Here is a 23325-nt window from a genome sequence, read left to right as displayed (position 1 = left end):
GAAGCATGTATTTTGTATCACAATGCCCATAGAGCATTTATGTGAATATTGGCTGTCATGAATGTTTCTTGCATACACATGGGCTTGTCCCTCTCCCTAACCAATCAATGAAAATTCTCAGACCTGAAGATAGATCTGGACATTGATATTTAATATGGATATGTACCAATCTTTCTTTTTTAGGAATTAGAGATAACCAATGGAAGGATAAATGGGACAGATCATGGTGCAAGGAAGGCAGGCTGCCAGCAATCTTCTATAGCTTACAGACTGTTTGATGTGTTTTTCACACAAGTTGAACTCCTGGCAAACAGCTCAGTGATCTGATTAAGTACATATGTGGTAGCTGTTTTGTTTGCCATTTGTCCATCCAGTTCTGGGATTTACGCAACCCCAATTACCCAAGCAAGCAGGAGGATGTCAACACCAAGCAGGGAGGGAGCAGCAGAAGATCAAGTCAACTGTCTGCTTACTTTACCATTTCCTCTGTCATGTTGGTCCTTGTAAAGACATTTGCATCCAGGACACCTAATTGGTGCTGCCCTTCCCTCTCCCAATCTAAATGCTATTTTGCAAGAGATTTAAAAGACTGACAACAATAAAAAGTTGAGAAGATACTTATTTACTTAAAAATAAATATGAAAACAAAATGTGAAAAGGTTACAGAGCTGTGAAATTATGGATAGCTGACATTTAAGGCATATTTTCAAATTATTAAATTAATCTGCTTGCTCTTAGGGTCAGGATACATTTTTATTTGAAATTTGGTAAATATATATATATATAATATTTATCAATTTCCCTCTTTTTTAGATAACTGAGAGAGCTGAGATTCTGAATCGTTCCATCCAGAAGAGGTATGTGTCTCACATTGAAATTCAAATGATCAGGCTTTAAAGGGTTAGTCTATCCATATATTTGGGATGCCAGGTCTTCTGATTATATTATTATTAATAATAATAATAATAATAAACAGGATTTATATAGCACCAACATATTACGCAGTGCTGTACATTAAATAGGGGTTGCAAATGACAGACAGTGACACAGGAGGAGGAGAGGACCCCCCTGACTTTTTGTATCTTTTGAGGGCTTTAGTTATGAGATCTAATGACCAATGTCAAAGGACTTCAGTAAACAAATTGATTGTACTTAAATTCATCATTAGAACCCAAGTTTTAGATGCTTCAGAGAGCTTTCAGAATTCATTGCAAGCTCAGCTTTTGAACTGGCCAGGCTTTTTTTGAATTCCTATTGACTTGTATTGGAGGATGAGCAGTCGTGAACCATGCAAAAGTCTATGAAGATTGCCCAAATGCAATGTTTGTGTATTTGTATTTAAATACACTTCAACTCCCACTCTTTATAATACTTTATAAAGTTAATAAAAAAGACATTAGTGATTGGACCCTACATGCTTTGTGGTCCCTTTTATTTTGCTGCCCATTCAAGAGATTTTCATTTACTCCTTGTCCTTTAATCACAACAAGAAGTTATAGAAAATATCTCCTGGGTAAGGTAATATCCCCATTGTAAGATGTTGATCTTGTGACAATGTTGGGCATTTCCATCACTTTTTGTTCTGGTGGGAATGGGAATTATTCTCTTTCGCAAAACCAACTAGACTTATATCCCTACCCTAGTTTGTTTAAAAACTGTTAAAAAAAACACTGTAAGAATGAGCTAATCTTATAATTTAGATTCAAACAGAGCTACCATTATGAACATCCAGAGATGTTTGGAAAGGATCTACATAATAAACGGAGTGGAGAGGCTTTTCCATGTCACAGCAGAAGAATTGCTTATGTCTACAGACCCCTTTTCTATGCCTCTGGCAGCAAGAATTAAATGGCTTCAGACACATCGCTTGGCTATGCGTCATGATGTGCAAAAGCTATGTCATCAGCGCAACTACGGGGGAAGATCTCAATACTAGAACATAGCCTAGGGCATATGTTGAGATGAAGGAGCCTTTTATGACCTGACACTATATAATAAGGAGAAGAGGGTCTGGTAACTTACTGAGAACTGCTGACAGCACAAATGTTTCAGGCTATGAGTCAGTGTTTGAGTTATTCCCAGTCTGCCTTTCTATTGTATTGAATCATTATGCTCTCTATTACCTACAGTAACAGCATAAAGAGGAGCGAACCACCTCTGCCAATACACAAGATTGATGACCGTCTGGAACAGTACACCCACGCTATAGAGGTATATGACTGTTTAACATGATTTCTGGGGCTCCGACTGTTCCTCTAAATTTTTTGTGGTTAAAAAAATATTTTGTGAACATTTCCAGGAACCATAGAATGAACAGGTTCTGTACACACGGTGCTATTCAGTCCTTTGGAGAGAGGAGAGTGGAGGATGAGCGGGGGGCAGTCTTCCCTGGTTGGTCATTTAGTAATCTGCCATGGTGGATCCCTAAATAATGATAGGGGACTACTGTACATATGCCAGATTTTTGTCTGGAGCAATGACAATTTAGAGAGTGCTATCATGGAAATTGCTCTGCAGAAAGTTTCAGCATCTGTTCTACAGGAAGGAATGATTTTAAGTCCTTTGATTCATACCATGCCTAATTACAATCATTCTGCCTTTTTTGGCACAAGATACCTATTTTCTCTTATTTCATTGTTCTTTCTTCTTTCCTGTAGACATCCACTAAACCAGGCCGCTTGGTTCGGCAGCCATCTTTGGAGTTGATAAACCCTGCAGATGCTGTATCAAACATAAAGAGCCGATGGGAGACTGGAGATGTCACTTCTGCCTCCAAGGCATCCTCTTGCAAGGTATGATATTTCTGTACATTATGTATTTGTAAATGTTTCATCTTCTTACTACAAATGAACCTTTACTCAGTGCATAAGTTTAGGTGCAGTGTGTTGTGGCGCATTGTAAGCCTATTGACAATGAATGAACTGTGTAATTCAAAGTACAATAAACTTTGAAAAGGAAATGATATATGTTAAAATATCCTGCACTACTGTTACCGGGCCCTAAATGTAACCTAATTCAGAAGAATCCTGAAAGCTGCCATTGCTCGCCTATTAAATGTCTCCAGGCTGCCCATGTTGATCCAATAGTTTTAATACTTCTTGACCTACTGATCTGGAACAAATATGAGGTTAGGGAGATCTTTTTTAAAAAAAAGTTAGGTGCATTTGACTACTTTAATGCATATTTTAACTGTAAAATCCTCCCTGAAAGTCTGAAAGTCCTCTGCCTGCTGGTGGGCACTGCTGTCTGTTATTTCTGCAGACCCAGCAGCATCAAGCAACATTTTATTGCATTTTATTTCTCTACCAGGGTTCCTATAGAGAATGATAGGGGTTTTTGGAGTTGTGGATGACTTCCATTTGCTGGTGCCTGCATAGTTCTTGAGGCAAAGCTACTTGGCAGAGGCAGCAGCATGGAACCAGAGTCTTTGGAGTGGCATTCAGATCACCATTGTAAGATGAAGGTTCATCTAGCTTACCACCACTTTAGTGAAGATATTCAGTAATAAAAGCAGTGATTACATCTAACAATGTTTATGCACAATCTTTAAAACCAAATTAAAATATTACTGTTCCTATGGCCAAAAAAAAAAGAATGAAAGAAAAAAGGACTCCTATGCTATCTCTATACCATGTACTGTACAATATATATATATATATATATATATATATATATATATATATATATATATATATATTAAATGCTGATTGCACCTTTATTTGCTGTGGTATTAATTGCATACATGTATAATTTATTTGCTTTTTTAATAGGATACAGAAGGCATCGCCATTGGTGTGTCAGATATGATCAACCAGTGGGGTAAAGGGAAGCCAGACGCAGAGGGCCAGACATCCCCTGCAAAACTCGCAGTAAGCTAACTTACTTATAACAAGCTATTCCATGTGGAATGGGTGACAACTTCTTAATATGTGATTTCCATTTGCAGGAAGTGAAGCCAGGGGAAGTACTGAGCAAGAAAAGTTTGTGGGAACAGGGCTCCAAATCTGGACAGATAAATAAGGTGAGATTACAATATTAAGTGATTAGATAGAAAACCCCTGCCTTATCCATACAGGGCAAAGCAATATGTTCATTTTACCTATCCTGCACAATAGGGTTACCTTTCTTCCACTTACCAGTGTTCCCGCATTGTATTACATATGCAAGTACTTGGTATTCCATTCACTGGCGGTGGTTAAACTGAGCCACAGAAAGCCAAGTATGTGCTACAAAAGATACAAGCTTGGAATCCAATCTGATACTTACTGCATAGACAGGGCAGAGGTGCACCTAATGGCAAGATTTGCCAATTTTATCCAGGAAAAATGTTTTGCTGGAAAGAAACAACTAGTGACAATAATGCTCGTAGCTCCATAACATACAGAAATGGACTCTCTATTTATTATTTTTATTTTTTGGAACCTCCTTTCCCTTTCTGCAATAATGATAAGTGTTTATTTCCACTTTAGGTTCATTCTGAGTAACTGAGCTCCTTAAACAAAAAGTTTTTTAACAGGTGGTAAAAAAAAACAAAAACATTGGAAACGTGCCTAAAGCACCACCTGCTGGCTGCAGAAGAAAATTCATATGCAAATGTTTTTCATCTGAATAAGGAAAATAAATTACGCTTCTACATCTATCTTTTTAATATCAAGTCATGAGCATAAAAATAAAGCACTTCCTTAAGTTGTATCCAAAGTTAAGAACATAAATGTAATATATTGCAGCTTACCGGTATTTAGATGAGGTGGTTGCATTAGTTTTATAAAACTTTATAGTACCTGTGAGGAACCATTAAAATAAATTCCAGATGTTGGGGAAACACTGCTGTAATGAACAACAATTTTATTTGTTGTTCATTACTAGACAAACAGACAACTAAAAAGGTTCTTGGTTCATGCAGCTGGCTCTACCAAGTGGTGTTGGCCCCGGATCCTTGCAATCAAGTCAATCGATCACAACTCAAGGAACCTCTGGTAATCTCTGGAGGGACCCTGGTTGAGAATAGCTGTGCTAGAGTGACAACACTCACTCAATGAAACATTTATACACTATGAATGAGTAGTGTTGTCACTTTAGGATGTATGTTAGGGGTGTATTATAATTCTTTCCATAAACAAAGACGTAGGAGTAATGTACTGTACAGAGAGAACTGATTCAGATAACACTGACCAAGGGTACATCATTGCATAAGTTAATTTATTGGTATATTGAAAACTAAACTTTGCTTAAAAAATTGTGAACAGGCAGCATTTTGCAGAGAATATATGCCATGTCTCTTCTGTAGTAAAACAAACATATCTGCCTGTTTTCTTTGGAATGTATGATGAGCGGCACTTAGTGCAGTGGTCGCCAACCGGTGGTCTGCAGCTCTGGTGGGCCCCCAAAAGTGGTCAGGAGAAAGACCGCACTGGGGGAGCGCACCGGCCAGAGCCGCGAACCATGTCTCCCATATTGATCGCAGGTTGGGGGCAGTGGAGGGTTGTGTCTTTGGACACAACCCACCCACTCTTTCATCGCAGGCTCAGATCTGTGCTGGGAGAGTCGGCGGTTCTGACATCATGACATCACTACGAGGGGGAGTTTCTTCCCCTTTGAGTGACACTGGGCTCCCTGCGTATGTGTGGTCTGGAGCCGGTAAATTTAGTGGTGTGTGGGTCCAAAAAGGTTAGCAACCACTGGCTTAGTGTATTTTCAGAGCACTCCTCAGTGCCAGAATGAATGGACTCCCTTAGACACACATCATTCCAGCCTGGCCAATCAAAGTGAATGAAGATCCTGACCAAAACGAAGACCAGGCTTAGATGTCAGCACATGAGAAGCAAGGGGAGATGACGTTAGTTCTGCTGTCATAGACCAAAAGGAAGCAAATAGCTTCAATTTAGGGTTTAAATACAGTTTAATTTAATTTTTTTCAGAGTCAGTTGCTTTCAAAGTAAGGTTAGGAATGATAAAAGTTCCTCCTGGAAAATCTATTAAGCAGATATCTAACACTAGATACAGTTTGTAGCTAAATGCAACCAAAAATAAACCAGCAGTTCTATTCATAAACTACAGAGACTTTTCAGGTTATGGGTTTCTTATAGCTGCTTACTAGGCACTCGCATGAGGCCAAGAAAAAATTATACTGATGATATGAACTGTAAATAAAAAGGAAGTGGCATGCCTTTTTGGATCTTTCATTTTACCCCATGTAGTACTAAGAATGCTTGAGGTGCTAGAGATGTTTAGACAATTACTAAATTGTGAGTTTGAATGAATCAGTAAAATTTAATAAAAGCTTTAACTTGTAATTTCAAAAACTTTCAACTCTTTTAAATCTGCAACTTTCATTGAAATTACATTTGTTGATTCTGCCACAACAGGTCCTTGAACACAAGGACAATATCCAGTTGTGGGTACATTGTTGACAGCCCTATAAAATTAATGTACAGCACTGCGTAATATGTTGGCGCCTTTATAAATCCTGTTTATTAATAATATTAATATTAATAATAATAATAGATCATTATAAAGTGACCCTGTCTGCAGGTGTATCCAAAATCATACAAAAAAAGGGGATTACTTACCTTTTTGCAGCCCTTATAATGTCCCCACCTTTCTTCCCACTATCTGCTGCATTTGACAGGTGAGATGAGTAGTATACCTGTTTCTTCTGTATGGCTTCTATTGCTGGCCCATACATCTTGTAGAAACTTACATGCCAGAAGGAGTAAACTCAAAACGTATTGGGGGTGTAGGTATTTCACGCACCCAAAACTGTGGATTTTCTTTGGAAGCAGCAAAGTGGTAATGTTTTCATGTGAGGCTGCTGGAAAGGGAAGTATATTTCCTTTTTTTTCAGATGTGTGATGCTGGCTACAATTGACCGGCTTACAAGGTCACTTTAGTCCAACATACATAATGACTTGGCCACCTTATCTAACGCGTGTGCACCAATGTATTATAATTATTCTCAGAGATGTGAATGAGCAATAAAACGTACAATTTTGTTGAAAGATTTTAGAATACAAAGGCATTTGTCATCCAACAATTTTATTAAGCACATATATGCATATCCTAGGCTATAGATGTATCATTCTTACATAATACTCTGATAGGATTACAATAAATGGCAAATCAGGAATTGTAACTTACATAAAAGACTTATAAACTCAGGAAAAGTAGAACACTCATTCCTGAAATGACCTCCGACTTTTTCTTTTCCATAGAACGCCACTTCTACTAAAAAGTACAAGTTTGTTCCAGTTGGACATGGAAAATATGAGAAAGTCTTAGTGGACGAGCCTTGATGAGGTAATTAAAGCTTTCCAGTGGCATTACGTTTCTTGTCTTTCCATATTTCCTTCTGAAACATATTCAGTTTATATCATTCACTTTCTCATCGTTTCCTCTTGTGCTCCTTTTGAATATCTGTCCTTTCAGTCCTTGCAAAGTAATGGTAGCTTCTGCATTCCAAATGCTGAAGCACCTAACCTATATTCCCATTTAGCATCATGGTAAGTGTACTTTGAGTTTTTAATGATGGTAATGACATTTAAATGATAGAAGCAAACATTTGGTGTACTGGACAATGCAAATAGTACCAGTCCACTAAATAATGATATTGTAGCCATAGATGGGTCCATGCTTTCTTTTATATCTTGAGTAGCTTAACCGTGAGATATATCTGCTATAACTGCTGACTATTCCCAACTGGGAGTTTTGGCTTACCATTGCATGTTCCAACTTCATGTTTTTTTTTCTGTGATAAAAAAAACGGGTAAAAAGAAATCCATGTTGGTTGCAGGGTTCTCTTCCTCTTACGTCTTCTCCCTGCATATAACAATGTCAGCACAGGTTTGTGCATACTATGAGTACAAGGAACTGTGCTGATGTTCCTCAAAAGGCAGCTCCATGTCCCTCTGCACTCACAGGACGTATTTTAAAGTTTATTGATGCTAGTCAATATTTAGTCCAGTTAGTTCCTAACTGTACACAGGACCATTAGATTTATTTTAAAGTTCTTCCACCAAGGAGGATTTTGTCATTCAAAACTTATAACTAAACTTTTGAATTAACCATTTTTCACCCAGCAACCAGCATGCTGATCTACCATGTAGCGTATGTTGGATGATCTCCACATTAATGCTTATTAGACAGAAGAACACAGTCCTAACTTATCTCTACAATATCAACAGACCTCATATCCAGGGGGTAAATCTTATAGTCCTTATCCTCTGAGATGGCTTTTTGTGGCTCTGTGATTTGCAGAAATGTTTGTACAGTTGCACCAACATCCATAGCCACAGAAAATGTTTGTACAGTTGCACCAACATCTACAGCCACATCAAACTCAGTCCTTCATAAAACCCTTTAGGTCATACAGATTAAAATGTTATCAAGTAGTGTTCAAGCAGCAGCTAAGAGGCTGCCATTATAAACAAGGTCTTTTGCTGCAGCTGGGTAATGTAGTACATCACCTGCTTTTAGAGCTTACCCTTTGTGCTTCGTTATCAGTGTCACTCTACTTTCAGTGTTAAAACATATTGACCTAAATGTTGATTCAGCTGGCAAGACAACTGTTTCCAGGAAAGCAGAACTCAACTAGCAAAAGTATTTTTTTTTTGCACTAGAAAGCAGTCTGTGCATTTTTTACTGATGTAGTGATCTCCCTAATTTCTAATTTTTGTAAAATACAACTCTAATTATCATTTGGTATTTGCACATTGTAGAACCTGCAGAGAAGAAATAATGCCTAATGTCTGCAATTTCGTGGGAAATTAAAAAAACCTAAAAGCATAAAACAAACAAGTTATGCTACTTTTCACAACCAGTTAGTTACTTATGTTCAATGACCCTTTAATACTTGGACACAGCACATCAATACATGATTGGATATGTTGTTTAGAAGTATAAAAAGTAGAATAAACAGCACAAGTTAAACACTACAGAACATTGCATATTAAGGCTTTAATTGATGTATATTCTTTATTCAGTAATTATGTACTTCTACTGCATCTTCTCCTTCCTTTGTTTTTTGTTCCGCGTCCTCTTCTCTAATGCTCCAGCCTGATGCAGTCCTGTTAAATGTGATGGAAGATTTTTCTGGGATTCGCCGGTGAAAGAAAGCAGTGACTCTGCGCAGGGGTCGGGACGCTGCCTCCTTTAGTTTCCGTGCATCGAATCGAGGCCGGTGTAAAAGGAGTGGTAAACGAAAGCGCAGAAACGGAAACTGAGAGGGAACTGGAGTTGGTGTTGCTTCAGATGTCTTTCCTTCTGCTGATGAAGGCTTCTCTTGCACCTTTGGGGATGTGGCCATGTGATATAGTAGTGCATCCCACATCTTGTTGGCTCGAAGCCCTTTACTTTGTTTTAAAGCCTCAGGGTCAACTTCTTTGGCTTCTTCTGTTTTTTCAATTTTACCTTCTGTTTTCTGTGGTTCAGGAAACATTGGCTCTTCAGGCTCCACTACAAGGTGCTTCATAAGTCTTGCCCATCCTCCACCAGACTTCTTCTGTGGTGGTTTTGGCCGTTTTGGGGATTTTAAAAGCTTCCCTTCTTCTAAATCAGGAAGTTTTGCCGGGGTGGTTACATCAGTTTTTGGGATTGATGGTTTAACATTAACGAGTGTTGGTGCACTTTTAACATCCGGAGGAGGACGTGTCATTTTGATATTTGCAGCTAATGGAAGGCCTCCATCTGTGGTATGAGCTGGAGTTGTCATCTGAATTAAATCAGTTGGCGTTGAAGGAAAATTTGATGTGTTGGAAGGATTTTCTCCAACCCTTGAAAACTGTAATATCTCTTTTTTATTTGTTGCCTCTGAAGTTGCGGCTGTGGTTTGCAATGTTACTGGGTTGTCCTCTAAACTAACTTTGCTGCAACTAATTAATATTTGTAAAGGTCTCTGCTGATTAGGCAAAAGACTCTTGAGTGTGGAATGCCCATTTTCTGCATTTGGGATAATTGTGTTGTTCTGAATTACTGTTATATTTTCATCTTTATTTGGCAACTTAAGTCCCGGTTCTGTTTCAGGCACAGAAATAATAGGGATATCAGAAACTGAAATGAGGGGTACAACTGGCTGTGTAGTCTGTGTTGGATTAAAAGTAACATGCCTTGGAGTGCAAGGTCTTGGACTGGCATTGGCATTGACTCTTAATGAGGCATGATTGGAGGTGCTACCTCCTGAAGGGAATAAAAAAGGATTGTCATGGGTACTAGATCCTAAAGGCCTTGGAGAAGGTGTGTCAGGAATTGGACTAGGGCTGAGATATTGGTTGAGACTGTGTTGCTCGGTCACAGTAAAGGTGAAGCTATGTTGTTTCGGGTAGGGTGAGGGTACCCGGTGGGTCACTCCCCTGATCTGAAAGCGAGGAGGTAGATTAATAGGAGCAGGCAAGAATTTCTGTGCACCAGTAGATTCAGGACTTTCTGTGTCACCTTCAGTGACTGGAGAAAGAGTTGAGCGGAAGGTCTTGGGGGATTGAGTTGGAAGGGGCTGCCCTCCACTTCTCTTTGCAGCTTTCCGCAGAAGGCGTTGTAGACGTGCATTGTCTTTGCTGGGCTTTGGAGCTGTTGGAGGTGGCACAGGAGAAGGAGGTCCTGGATTCTCCAGGGGGGTCACAGTCAGCAGCATTATGACTCCTGGCAGAATAAGATACAAAAAAGAGTGTGTTAAAAAGGTTTGGACACATAGTTTGCTTAATACAAGGACGGTCTTTCATACTCGGGCCAGTTTTTTGGTTTACTAACTTTTTGGTGTACTAGTTGTTACGTTTTTTTGAAAATTACTATATACCCATTGACAACCATCGCTACTTAAATGGCACCTGTGGGGCAATTAAAGAAATTTGTGGGTTGTGATGGACCAATATTATTCCTTAATGTTCACCATAGGTTCCTTTTTGGTGCACCAATGTCCATACTTGGATGATAAAAGCATGCAATCTTTCAAGAAACCAATTGTTCGATGGTTGGGGCTTCTGACTAGTCATTCCTGGATACTTTGAAAGCCTAGTCAGAAGTACAAAATGTCATTTCCTTGAAGCACAGCCAAGGATTTCTACTAACCTTTCTAGGTAAATGCTTTGTGCAGAATGTTGCTTACAATGAGCACTTTATTTTGGATCTTCTATATATAACTATTTAAACCTTTCAATGCAAATTGTATAATTTTATCAACAAAAAGTTAAGTATTAGTAAAAGACAAAAAAAAAGAATTTTGAAACTGTGAAAACTATGTGAAAAATGAAATGATATGATTAAAGTTGTGCTATATAGAAAAACAATTATGAAGCTTTGATTTCTAAATTGATGATTTAACATTACATAGGAAAGAAGTGTGATATTGAAGCTTTCATGGTATTGGTATTAATATCACAGTAGAAATACCTAATCTTGCCAGACCATGAAAATCTACAACCACACATAATACATAGTTCTGTAAGCAATGTACACATAATGAAACCTGCATATACAGTATAAACACAGTACATATACCTATCATATATACAATACATATGGTTCATAATCTCACATCATAGACATTTTAGAACCAAATGTTGCACTTTTACTTACAGTACACATACATGGGGAATATTTATAATGCAATAAATGTGACTTTGACCAAATAATCACTGCATATCAATCACCCTAATGTGTTTTAATTTACTGATTATTCACCATAAGTCAATGTTTAGTAAATGCCAAATCAACTGCTTTATAAATATGTCTAATGGAGTCCCAAAATATGTATTTAAGGTCAAATAATCAGCTCCACCAATAGATTAGGATTTCCATTGGCTGACCAAGAATGGAAAAAGTGCCAGGCCTCATTAAAGGTAGCCATACTGGGAAAATCATATCTTTCGCCAACGGAAATCAGATCCTCTGCTTTTTTTCTCTAGACGTGTATGTAGGAAAATGTCCCATTAGTGCTTATGAAACTAAAGCTGAGCTGTATTAGCAGACATAAATATACTGTATAAAATTTACAGCCTTCCTAGTCGACCTTCTAGAAGATGGTCTAGACCTCCCATTGTATGAAATGTCCATTCCTGCACCATCTGCAAACCATTGACAACAAAATTCACTGAATTTGTTTAGTTTTACAATGTTCTCAGAAAATGTTTTGTTTTCTCTAGGAGATACTATTGATTTGATGGGACATAATACCTTCTTTAGCAAAGCCTCTAATCATTTTGGTGATATCTTCGGCTGATATGCCAGTCATGTAAATCTTAGATATCCCAAATTAAGTACACATATGAGTACACATACACACATCGGGGAAAAGTTAGGAGTAGTTTTTGAATTTTTTGTTAGGTTTAGTAGTCCTTCAAGCAAAAAGAAAATAGGTAAACTAAAAATTTAACACACAAACATAAAAATACTTACTGGTAAGACTTAAAGCAAACCTTTGTTTGCTTATACGGGGCAAATTAACTTAACGTTAATCCTGATTCCCACAAGCTTTGGTGCACTTACATTCTGTGTGATATTATATTCTCCTGTCCCCAATCTTGCATGATTTTAGCTATAAAAAGGTGCAATTACACTCCAAGTCACTTTATATCCATTGTAAGTGAAATTTAACGTAATGCATATATATGCCAGTAGGATGTCATTAACATTTTCTTGTTTTTTTTTTACAGAATCATGAAGTGATATTTGGCAAGAGAATGTGCTCAAAATTTCCAGTTTCAAAATCTTACAGTAACAAATGGTGATGCCACGTTGCCTTATCTTACCTCAGCCCCATCAGTTCAACTTTCCTGTCCTCTCATTCCATAATCATTGGATGCTATGTACTAAAGTGATGCAGTCAGAACATTAGATGGACAAATTTAAAAAAAAAATAATTTTTATATATTTTTTATGCAGAGTTCCTGCACATTTCATCTCTTAAAAAAGCAGACTGTGACTGCTATGGATTAATGCTGAGAAATCAACACATGACAACATTGCATATGCCGGGTATTCACTATTACTGCTGCTGATTGTCCATTCAGGGCTTCCACATGGGATGCAATAGCTTTTGATGGCTGTATTGTCATATTTGCTAACTTTTTCTATGCAGCTTCTGCGTTTTCTATAATAGTTAAAGCAGCTTTAATAAAAAAAAAATTACATTGCAACAAATCTTGGTTGGAAACTGGAAACAGTCATTTTGAATGTCATAATGGGGCAAACAGGACCAATGACAATTGCAGCGGGGTTGTCAAGCCTGCACATTTTAGTACATAGTGCCCTCACTGGCCCAGTGAGGATAATGTGGAAATAATACAGCATGTCATCAGTCATCCAAACTGCACTGGGTCTTTTTATGTACTTTTTATGCTTTATAAATAAAATAATTAAAATAAATGTAGTGTACTGTTGTTGTAAACAGGTAGTATTATTCTTTGGTCTAATCATAGGACCTGAACCCACTCAATGGGAATATTATACACAGTAATGGACTTACACTAAAGCTGGTTCAGCTTAGCAGATGACATTGTGTTGGGTCAAATGAAAGAGTCGGAAATCCCCATCAGGCTTCACGACCACTGGCAATGTGACTGGGGAAGCCCCTTGCCAGGACAAAGTATCAGTTGGCCCTGATAGCTAGGGTCATTATTCTCAAGGGTATGACTGCAAAATAGGAATTGATTCCCGGATTAAAAAAAGGATTCTGATATATTAGATGCTACTTTACAGATAGAGATGTTTCATAAATACACACAGTGTTATAATGTGTAATCAGACAAATGGTGTAACTTGCTATTCTTATTTGCGGAATGTCAGTTTTTCAGGTAACCTAAAGGATAAGTCATGTGTAATCTGTGTAAATGTTCTTATTTGTTCCTGTGATCCTTTCCCTCCCCCAGCTGATACCTTAACCTTATGTTCAAATGAAGTGAATGGAGGCCATGGAACTGGGCAGTCTAAGAATATGCCAAAATGTCCAGATTTTTGGAGTTATAGGTGTTGGAGGAGGAGGGTAATATGGTACTGCAGTATACCTAACTGGCTTTACAGCAGTATAGAACCATGAAGCCCTCTACTAAACAAGTGCAAAGCACATCAGAGCATTCTTTATACTGCCTACGAAGCTACCCATTTGTCCAGGTCATGGTCTATCCAGTAGTACTTAGTAACATTCAATTGGACTTATTGTTATAATGTTGACGATGTGTGCCAGCTGAGATTCATCATCAACATTACAAGATCACGTCCAGCTGAATGTGACTAACTGCTACTAGATATTCTTTGGAATGACTCCTTGGTTAAAATAAATTGTAAAATGAAGCCTTCCCTGCAAAATAAGTTGGTTAATATTCTCCACTCCCTCCACCCACATCACTGATTTTTACAGTATTAAAAATACAGTAATAGTTTTTACACTAATAGTTAAATGGTAAAGACAAGCATGATTACACCAGAGTTCTCATTCATGCAAAGCGATATTAGGTCCTAAAACCCACAATTAGAGGTAAAACCCTTTTCACAGGGAGGTGCTCCTTGACAAAGGAGTTTTAGCCTGGAACATTGGGCCTGATTTATTAAAGCTCTCCAAGACAGGAGAGCATACACTTCCATCAGTGAAGCTGGGTGACCCAGCAAACCTGGAATGGATTTGGTCCATGGCTGAAAACATTTTCTAACAAATAGCAAATTACTTCCAGGTTGGCTGGATCACCAGCTTCACTGATGAAAGTGTATCCTCTTCAGCCTTGGAGAGCTTTAATAAATCAGGGCCATTGGGTTTTTAAACAGTTACGCAGTGGCCTTTTGGTTACAGGGAAAGCAGAGGTAATAAGTGGTCGAGTATGGGTTGCAGGCAATGGTGAGGAAAGGATGGAAAGAGAGCAAAGGGAGGGTTGCAAGCAGTGGTGGAGTAAGGTACAGAGGTGATCAGCAGTAAGGGGGTTGAAGAGTGGTGCAGGGTTGGAAGACATATTTTTGGGTCGCAAGGACTGTGTCACTAAAGGATAAGTCATGTGTAATCTGTGTAAATGTTCTTATTTGTTCCTGTGATCCTTTCCCTCCCCCAGCTGATACCTTAACCTTATGTTCAAATGAAGTGAATGGAGGCCATGGAACTGGGCAGTCTAAGAATATGCCAAAATGTCCAGATTTTTGGAGTTATAGGTGTTGGAGGAGGAGGGTAATATGGTACTGCAGTATACCTAACTGGCTTTACAGCAGTATAGAACCATGAAGCCCTCTACTAAACAAGTGCAAAGCACATCAGAGCATTCTTTATACTGCCTACGAAGCTACCCATTTGTCCAGGTCATGGTCTATCCAGTAGTACTTAGTAACATTCAATTGGACTTATTGTTATAATGTTGACGATGTGTGCCAGCTGAGATTCATCATCAACATTACAAGATCACGTCCAGCTGAATGTGACTAACTGCTACTAGATATTCTTTGGAATGACTCCTTGGTTAAAATAAATTGTAAAATGAAGCCTTCCCTGCAAAATAAGTTGGTTAATATTCTCCACTCCCTCCACCCACATCACTGATTTTTACAGTATTAAAAATACAGTAATAGTTTTTACACTAATAGTTAAATGGTAAAGACAAGCATGATTACACCAGAGTTCTCATTCATGCATAGCGAGATTAGGTCCTAAAACCCACAATTAGAGGTAAAACCCTTTTCACAGGGAGGTGCTCCTTGACAAAGGAGTTTTAGCCTGGAACATTGGGCCTGATTTATTAAAGCTCTCCAAAACAGGAGAGCATACACTTCCATCAGTGAAGCTGGGTGACCCAGCAAACCTGGAATGGATTTGGTCCATGGCTGAAAACATTTTCTAACAAATAGCAAATTACTTTTAAGAAATCCATTCCAGGTTGGCTGGATCACCCAGCTTCACTGATGAAAGTGTATCCTCTCCAGCCTTGGAGAGCTTTAATAAATCAGGCCCATTGGGTTTTTAAACAGTTACGCAGCGGCCTTTTGGTTACAGGGAAAGCAGAGGTAATAAGTGGTCGAGTATGGGTTGCAGGCAATGGTGAGGAAAGGATGGAAAGAGAGCAAAGGGAGGGTTGCAAGCAGTGGTGGAGTAAGGTACAGAGGTGATCAGCAGTAAGGGGGTTGAAGAGTGGTGCAGGGTTGGAAGACATATTTTTGGGTCGCAAGGACTGTGTCACTCTGTGTAGACTCGGGTTCTAGCTAGAAATGCCCCTTTAAGATCTTCATGCTATCAGTACAATGTTGATACACACTGACAATTCTAGAATCACTGGAGCTAAAGATTGATCATGACAGCCTGTGAACTAACATTGTTAGGTGGGGTCAGCAATGGCAGCCTATATTTTGTACTCATAATAGGAGTCCTAGAAATAAATTCAGCTACTACACTGGCAGTATGACGTCCCAAGCACTGGTGGCATCAGTTGGTGCAGCAATAAACCTCCAGCATTGGTGTCAGTGGGTGCTGCTTTAACCCCCAGGTTCATGTCAGTGGTTTTCCTTACCTGAACACCAGCAAACTCACTTGTGTAACTAGTTCCATATTAAATTTCAGGCAGGATGATCTGACAGAGCCATTAGCACTTTTGCAGTACTGGATGCTAGAACTTTTTTTTATCAATGCTTGCTCCTATTACAGACATTTACAGATGGGCACAAGCAGACTCCCTTGGAAGGCTGTCAACCGAGCTGGCACATCCCCTGCTACCCCCAGTGCACTGAAGGTTCTTATTTAACCTCTTGGCAGATCCACCAGTGGCTATCCTTAGCATCGGGTCAGACTAGAGAACTAATACTTTCTAATGCATGATATGAAAAAATCCTAAATTATGAACCCTTGGTTTGAATTTATTAGGTATAAGTAAATTGCATAATAAATCCTACTTTATTACAACGATGGGGCTTGCGGATTTATTTAACCGCACACCTTGGTCCATATATTAGTAAATGTCAGTTAGGTTGGCAAGCTGATTATACCTTAAAACCTTCCAGAAATAAAAAAAATGCTATGGATGGGATGTCAGCTAAAAGTGACCTCAAATCGCCCACAAACTAACATGCAAGGCCAAAAACCGCAATAAACAACACGTAAAAAGAAGGGAAAAATAAGGGCATTTTATTATTAAAAAAAGGCATTTTTTTTTATTTAAGCATGTGTTGTGTTTACACTGGAGTTCCGCTTTTAGTATGTGTGCTGGATAAATTTGTGTGAACTACAGATACAGATTACAGATAAAATCGATAAGTGCAATAAATGTATAGAAATAGAATAAATAATGAAATACAATGACAGTCATATTAAACTGTAATAGCTAGGTTTAAGAAGAACACCAGTCAGTCACATTCATCCATTATAAAAGGTTTGGGATTCTCAGAACATTTATTATACAGTTGATCCTGAATAAGCAAAACTTGTGATGTAATAGGTTTAGTTTATTTTGATGGGCCAACTTTTCATGAGCCCAAAGACAAACAGCCAATACCCTACATAACCCTACCCTAACACTCAACAACAGCTTTTCTTACATTTGTAACGTGGGAACCCTTGTAATTTTCTGGTCTTAGGGAACTCATAACAATACTTATGATATGGCCAGTTCATGATACATTAAGCTATGTACACACGTCCAATGGTTCTTGCCCGATAATCGGCTCAAGGCCGATACCAGACGAGAATCTGGCGTGTGTGCAGTGCCCGTAGTCCATCGTCCGAACGACCATCCTGGCGGATCCATGGACGATGGACGATGAACGATCCTAATGCAAGGAAAGGGGGAGAGCATAGCTCCATAGAGCAGAATGGTTTTGTATGTACAGCATTAGTATGGAATGTATGCAGCTTTAGCCAGGTGGTCAATGGGAAGAAATCCAATCTTACAGATACTGTAATAGATTGCTGGTGTCAGTGCTAACTGACCCAAGAGGCTCAAATTGATCATTGTTCAAGGAACCCCTAGCAATCTCTGGAGGAGCCATGTTTGAGAAATACTGCTCTACAAATTATGCAAATGTTTGATTGGCACAGACCAATCAAGGAAAGTACCACCATCCACAATTGACTAAGATCTGTGAGGGTGGGGAAGGCAAACAGACACGTTATCACAAGTTTTAATGTATTCTATCTGCCCAGTCACCAGCAAAGCAGGCCTAGAACCAGAGACTAGGTATCAACAAGGTAAGCCTAGGACCAGAGACCTAGATGCCAATAAAGCAAGCCTAGAACCAGGGGCTAAGTATCAACAAGGTATGCTTAGGACCAGGGACCTAGACACCAATAAAGCATGCCTAGGACCAGGGATTAGTTATCAATAAGGTAAGCCTAGGACCAGGGACCTAGACACCAATAAGGCAAGCCTAGAACCATTGACTAGGTATCAATAAGGTAAGCCTAGGACCAAAGACCTAGACACCAATAAAGCAGGCCTAGAACCAGGGGCTAAGTATCAACAAGGTATGCCTGGGACCAGGGACCTACACACCAATAAATCAAGCCTAGTACCAGGGATTAGGTATCAATAAGGTAAGCCTAGAACCAAGGACCTAGACGCCAATAAAGCAAGCCTAGGACCAGGAATTAGGAATCAATAATATGAGTTTAGGACCAGGGACCTAGACACCAATAAAGCAAGCCTAGAACCAGGGGCTGGCATAGAACTGATATCTAGTCCCCTCCTTCAAATCAAACAAGGCTTCCAGATTCCACCATAGGCCCAACAACATAACCCCATATTTTTTGGGGGGGACCACATGCCCATTCTTTTCTTCACTGTGCATTAAATTCCCTTCCTATGTTGAAAATCAAGTAGTCTGGTCAATTTTTTTAGCCTCCGTTTCCTGGCCAATCAGGTTGTACATCTGAACAATCTTTTGGACTAAATGTTAACAGGAACCCCACACTTCACACTTTTCTTTTCTTGTTTTAAAGTCCTGCAGCAACTGATCCCAAACGCAGCACAATATAAAAATAAGGCTTTAAATGGGTAGAGAGCAAGCAATTATAATAAAAGTACAGATTACTAACTGACTCTTAGTTCTCCTTATTCTATACTGCTCCAACACACACTGACACTATGACTACTCTCTGCATTCTACTCCCCTTTTATTATGAGGGAGCTGGCACATAATAAAGTCCCCATTATTGTCCATCATAACCCTGCTGACCATAGTGCAATGGCCATGCATTATGGATTTTTAAGAAAAATTGGGCAGATTTGCAGAATTCTAAACACACAGGATCTGCCCAGAAATCCAAGTTAGTCCCGAACCCGAACCTCATCCCTCCTAACCATAATTAATTCTTTTCTTTTTTTTTAATACATGCACACAGTGACACATACCTCTGGAGAGAAACATAAAGCAAGGAATCCCTTGGCGCATTAACTAGATTATCACACTGCAACCTGACCCCTCTCTACAATGTTGAGAGAAATGAAAATAGCACCTAGTCATAGGGTCACATGACCTGCCAACTCCTGATTGGATGAGAATTGTTTTACACCTGGGAAATAAAGAGACATTAACCAACCAGATATTATGGTCACATCCAACCAATGCCAGTTATATGAGACCATCATGTCCTGGAAAGTATTTAGAGGATAATTGAAAGACAAAAGCCAGTTTAGACCTCTTGCAGGTATTTCATTACTGATTGGTGATAATCTCCGGAAAGCTCTGCAAAATGTAACAACAATAACACCCAATCACAGATGAGGAGTGCACCATGGACCAAAGCCGTGTGTACAGAAAATTGCACAGACCACACAGATACAACATTAAACACACCAAGCTTACAATGACATTATATCCAGGCATTTTGAAGGATTCTACAAGAGAAAGTTCTATCTAGATTTATGAAATGGGTGCTAATTATAACACTATTGCAAAATCATTGTTACATCACAGTTACACAATATATCTGGCTGCGTCCAAGGGAAAAGCCAGCCATTACAGTGTATCTGCAGCAGTAAAAATCATTTACAGGAATACATGTTACACATATGTGTAAAGGATAACATCTATATTAATACAAGGATATAAAAAGTATTAATAAAGTAATATTTCCTTTCTTCTAAGTATAATTATATTCTGAATGGGAATTCCAATTAGAATGTTTCTACTACATTTGCTAGCATTATTTATTATTATATATTATTATATTGTAATTACATTTTATTTTTTTTTGCAGCTTTTTTAAATCAAGGGACATAAATTATTCACACTTTACAATGTAAGAATGATATTAAGGTATTATAAGCTGCAGTCTTTAAACATAAAAGCGGCAAAGTTTTATTAGGTATCCTTCCTTTTAATGCATTATAATGTGGTTTGTTTCATTTTAATGTAGACTGGACTTACATCTTTTAGGTGCATTATTAACAATCATGCATTCCATTATCATTGTTAATTAATCAAAAAAGTGACAATGTAAGGCAACACACCATACATGTGTGCACTATTTATACTATGTCCTGTCTACATGCCTTGATGTGCATTTAAATGCATAGGTGCAAATGACCCCTAAATCCTAAAAACAGATTACAAAATGCATTACTTGTAAAAATAAAATGCATGTTTAGTATGCATACAATTATAATTAATTATGAGCTCTATTTATAAAGCAGGGAATCTGGTGGAGAATTGATTGGTAAATTGATTGAATTGATTGTTGCTATTGAAACTCATGGACTTGGAAGATTCTCCACCAGGCAATGTTTAAGGTCATGTCAGATTTCCTGTTTTAAAAATAGAACTCATAATTAAAAAAAAATGTATGCATACTAAACATGCATTTTTTTTACAATTAATGCATTTTGTAACCTGTTTTTAGAATTTAGGGGTCATTTACACCCATGCATTCATATGCACATCAAGGCAAAACGTTTAACCCTTACTGGCAATTGTGTTTATTATACAAATTGACTGAGCTTTGCTGCACAGGTAATTAAATGCTTTATCTATTTAGCATTTCATGCATTAGCAGGTTGAACCCCCACATCTAAAGAATATCTATTGCATGCATACATAATCTTTTGCAGTTTTGCAGTAGATTTATTTCATGCATAAAAACCCCTTGTCTGTAAAGCCCATTACAGATCTTCCTAATACCGCTAAAATAGGTTATTAACCCTTTTTAAGTCCTGATTACTTTCCCACTGTAATCAGAAGCTTGACTGCAGCAGCATTTGAAATAATATCTTTGATTTTCTTTTGACCTGTAAAATAACATTCTGACCAATATAAATAAGATCTCAGGTTTTGCACCCTTTTTTTTATTTTTTATTGTTACCTGCTGAAAGGTGTCAGTTGCTAGCTCCTGTGCCCAGCTCCCTTCTCCCACTTGCGACTGAAAGAAAACCACCCTCACACCTGGGACAGCAAAACTGAGAACCTGGGTGGAAGAAGGGGGGCTGCTGAAAGGTCAGGGGGAGGGGGAACACCCAATGTTTTATGCTGGATTCTGGCCTCCCCTACTGTCCACAAGCAGGATAGCCTTTGCTACAGTCCATGGGCAAATGTTGTATCACAACACTCTGTAACATAACTCTGTAACATCTATAATAAATTATTACATTATAAATAGGTACAGAAGTATACATTTTCTTAGGGCCCTTTCATACTTGCGGTGGAAACGCACACGATTGGCCGCTCCCAAGTGCACAGCAAACTGCTCTTGTGCACCTGGGTGCGGCACAACGCTCTGCAAGTATCCCAACCTCTCCCATTCAGCCGTGGCAAATTACTGTGGCTTGCCACAGATCTGAAATGGCCCTTAGGAATTAAGTAACACCAAAATGGATTATCTGGAAACCTTCAACAAGGCAATGCAACACTTTACTGGATAGCAATTCACCTTTCGGATGCAGATAAATACATTGCAAGTTGGCTAACAAACTCTTTAGTTTTTAAAATGAGGGTCTCAGAATAACATATTGGTAATATTTCAACAATATACTTTAAAAAAATATTCTCTTTAATTTTCTTTTTTTACACTTTTTAGATTTGTTTGTGCAAAAATGAATAATCTGATTGCTTTGTCCATGACTTGTACCTAGTTGGAGAATTCAATAAACTGCACGCAGAATAAAAGCACATCATTAAATTGAAGAAATATCTATGTTGAGATCATTAGAATTTGACTTTACAAATTTTTGTACAATTGTCTTTACAATTTACCAAAATATGAGGGCCTACCTCAAAATATTAAGTCAATCTGTATCCTATCAGGCAAGCTCTTGGACTACAGTATTTCTTGGTTGAAGGAGATTAGTCTGGTTGTAATGTGTGTTGAGTTTTTTTTTTTACCAAAACTGATACATATATTCATCACCACCAGGTAATGTACCAGTAAGAAAAAAAGCAATCAGCTGGGGAAAAAAATCTGGACCAGTGACTTGCCTTCAATGTGAGCAAAGTTAGGTAAACATGGTAATACATGACTTTAAAGTGATGAGCCCGTTGCATCAGAAAATGTATTTCTCCACATTTCATCCCTCTATAGCCAGGTTGGAGATTGTGGCAGGGCTGAGCAGTGCTGAGAAGTGATAAGGGTGCAGGACTATACAACGGGACAGGTTAGCAGCCTTGTAGACACCTTCAGTGTGGGTTTTCTGACATAATTTGCTATGCTGTTTGATATTGCTACCTGCAGAAATCTTCTCCTGCTGTCTAATGGTAACCCTCCACCTTCTTGGTACCTAAATGTTACCCAATTCTTCTTGGTGAATACCCTGAACACCTACCTCAACCTAGTATTTACCCTTTACCTTTCTACTGGTGCCTACCCTTACCCCCCTACCTAGTGCCTAGCCCTAACCCCCAACCTAGTGCTTAACATTACCCCCCTGTCAACTGCCTAACCCTAACCCCCTGCCTGATGCGTGCATTTAATTCCTTTCCACCTAGTGTCTAACCCCCCAATCTAATGTCTAACTCTAATCCTCCTTGCCTAGAGCCTAACCTTAACCACCAATCTTACCACTATCCCCTGCCTTGTTGCTAATCTTCACCCCCTGCCTTGTGCATAACCTTAACCACAGGCTAATCTTTCTCTACCTGGTGTCTAATCTTATCCTCCTCTCCAACCTTTTGTCTAATCTTAACCCCCCCTCCACCTAGTTGCAAATTCTACCTCTTCTAGCTAGTGCCTATCCTCAACCACAAACTAACCTACCCAAAGCCCAACCCCTAAGGCTAACCCTCCAGCACCCTAAGGATATGTGCACATGTTAGAATATTGTCCTTGGAAGTGATCTTTCCTGATTCCTTCCAGTGACAGTAGAACGAACAAGCGCTGCACACACAGTAATGTTCAGTTTTATAGAGAGGGGAGGGGGAAAGGAAGAGCAAGGGGCACCCCACCGTGTTTTCCTT

At 38.7% G+C, this 23325-nt stretch overlaps 3 protein-coding genes across 3 annotated transcripts in view; 2 read left to right on the top strand and 1 right to left on the bottom strand.

Annotated features, from left to right (window-relative positions):
• The window catches only part of LSP1 (lymphocyte specific protein 1), a 53843-nt gene extending 40493 nt beyond the window's left edge, over nt 1-13350 (top strand). Inside the window, exons 9-15 of the mRNA XM_072421530.1 lie at nt 814-857; nt 2130-2211; nt 2658-2792; nt 3771-3869; nt 3947-4021; nt 7212-7296; nt 12639-13350. Of these exons, the coding sequence (XP_072277631.1) occupies nt 814-857; nt 2130-2211; nt 2658-2792; nt 3771-3869; nt 3947-4021; nt 7212-7292 (516 nt within the window). The 3' untranslated portion in view covers nt 7293-7296; nt 12639-13350. The remainder of the gene's footprint in view (nt 1-813; nt 858-2129; nt 2212-2657; nt 2793-3770; nt 3870-3946; nt 4022-7211; nt 7297-12638) is intronic.
• Nucleotides 1-23325, top strand: part of MRPL23 (mitochondrial ribosomal protein L23) — a 706510-nt gene that overhangs the window by 629142 nt on the left and 54043 nt on the right. The gene's annotated exons all lie outside the window — the stretch shown is intronic.
• Nucleotides 8821-21334, bottom strand: PRR33 (proline rich 33). Its single transcript, XM_072421736.1, has 2 exons — nt 21242-21334; nt 8821-10629 (listed from the first exon to the last, which is right to left on the bottom strand). Exon 2 carries the CDS (start codon nt 10619-10621, stop codon nt 8975-8977), a length of 1647 nt encoding a protein of 548 aa, XP_072277837.1. The 5' UTR covers nt 10622-10629; nt 21242-21334; the 3' UTR covers nt 8821-8974.

The sequence above is a fragment of the Pyxicephalus adspersus genome, chromosome 9 (genome assembly GCF_032062135.1).
Source record: "Pyxicephalus adspersus chromosome 9, UCB_Pads_2.0, whole genome shotgun sequence".
Lineage (NCBI taxonomy): Eukaryota > Metazoa > Chordata > Amphibia > Anura > Pyxicephalidae > Pyxicephalus > Pyxicephalus adspersus.
This window is presented reverse-complemented; position numbering and strand designations above follow the sequence as displayed.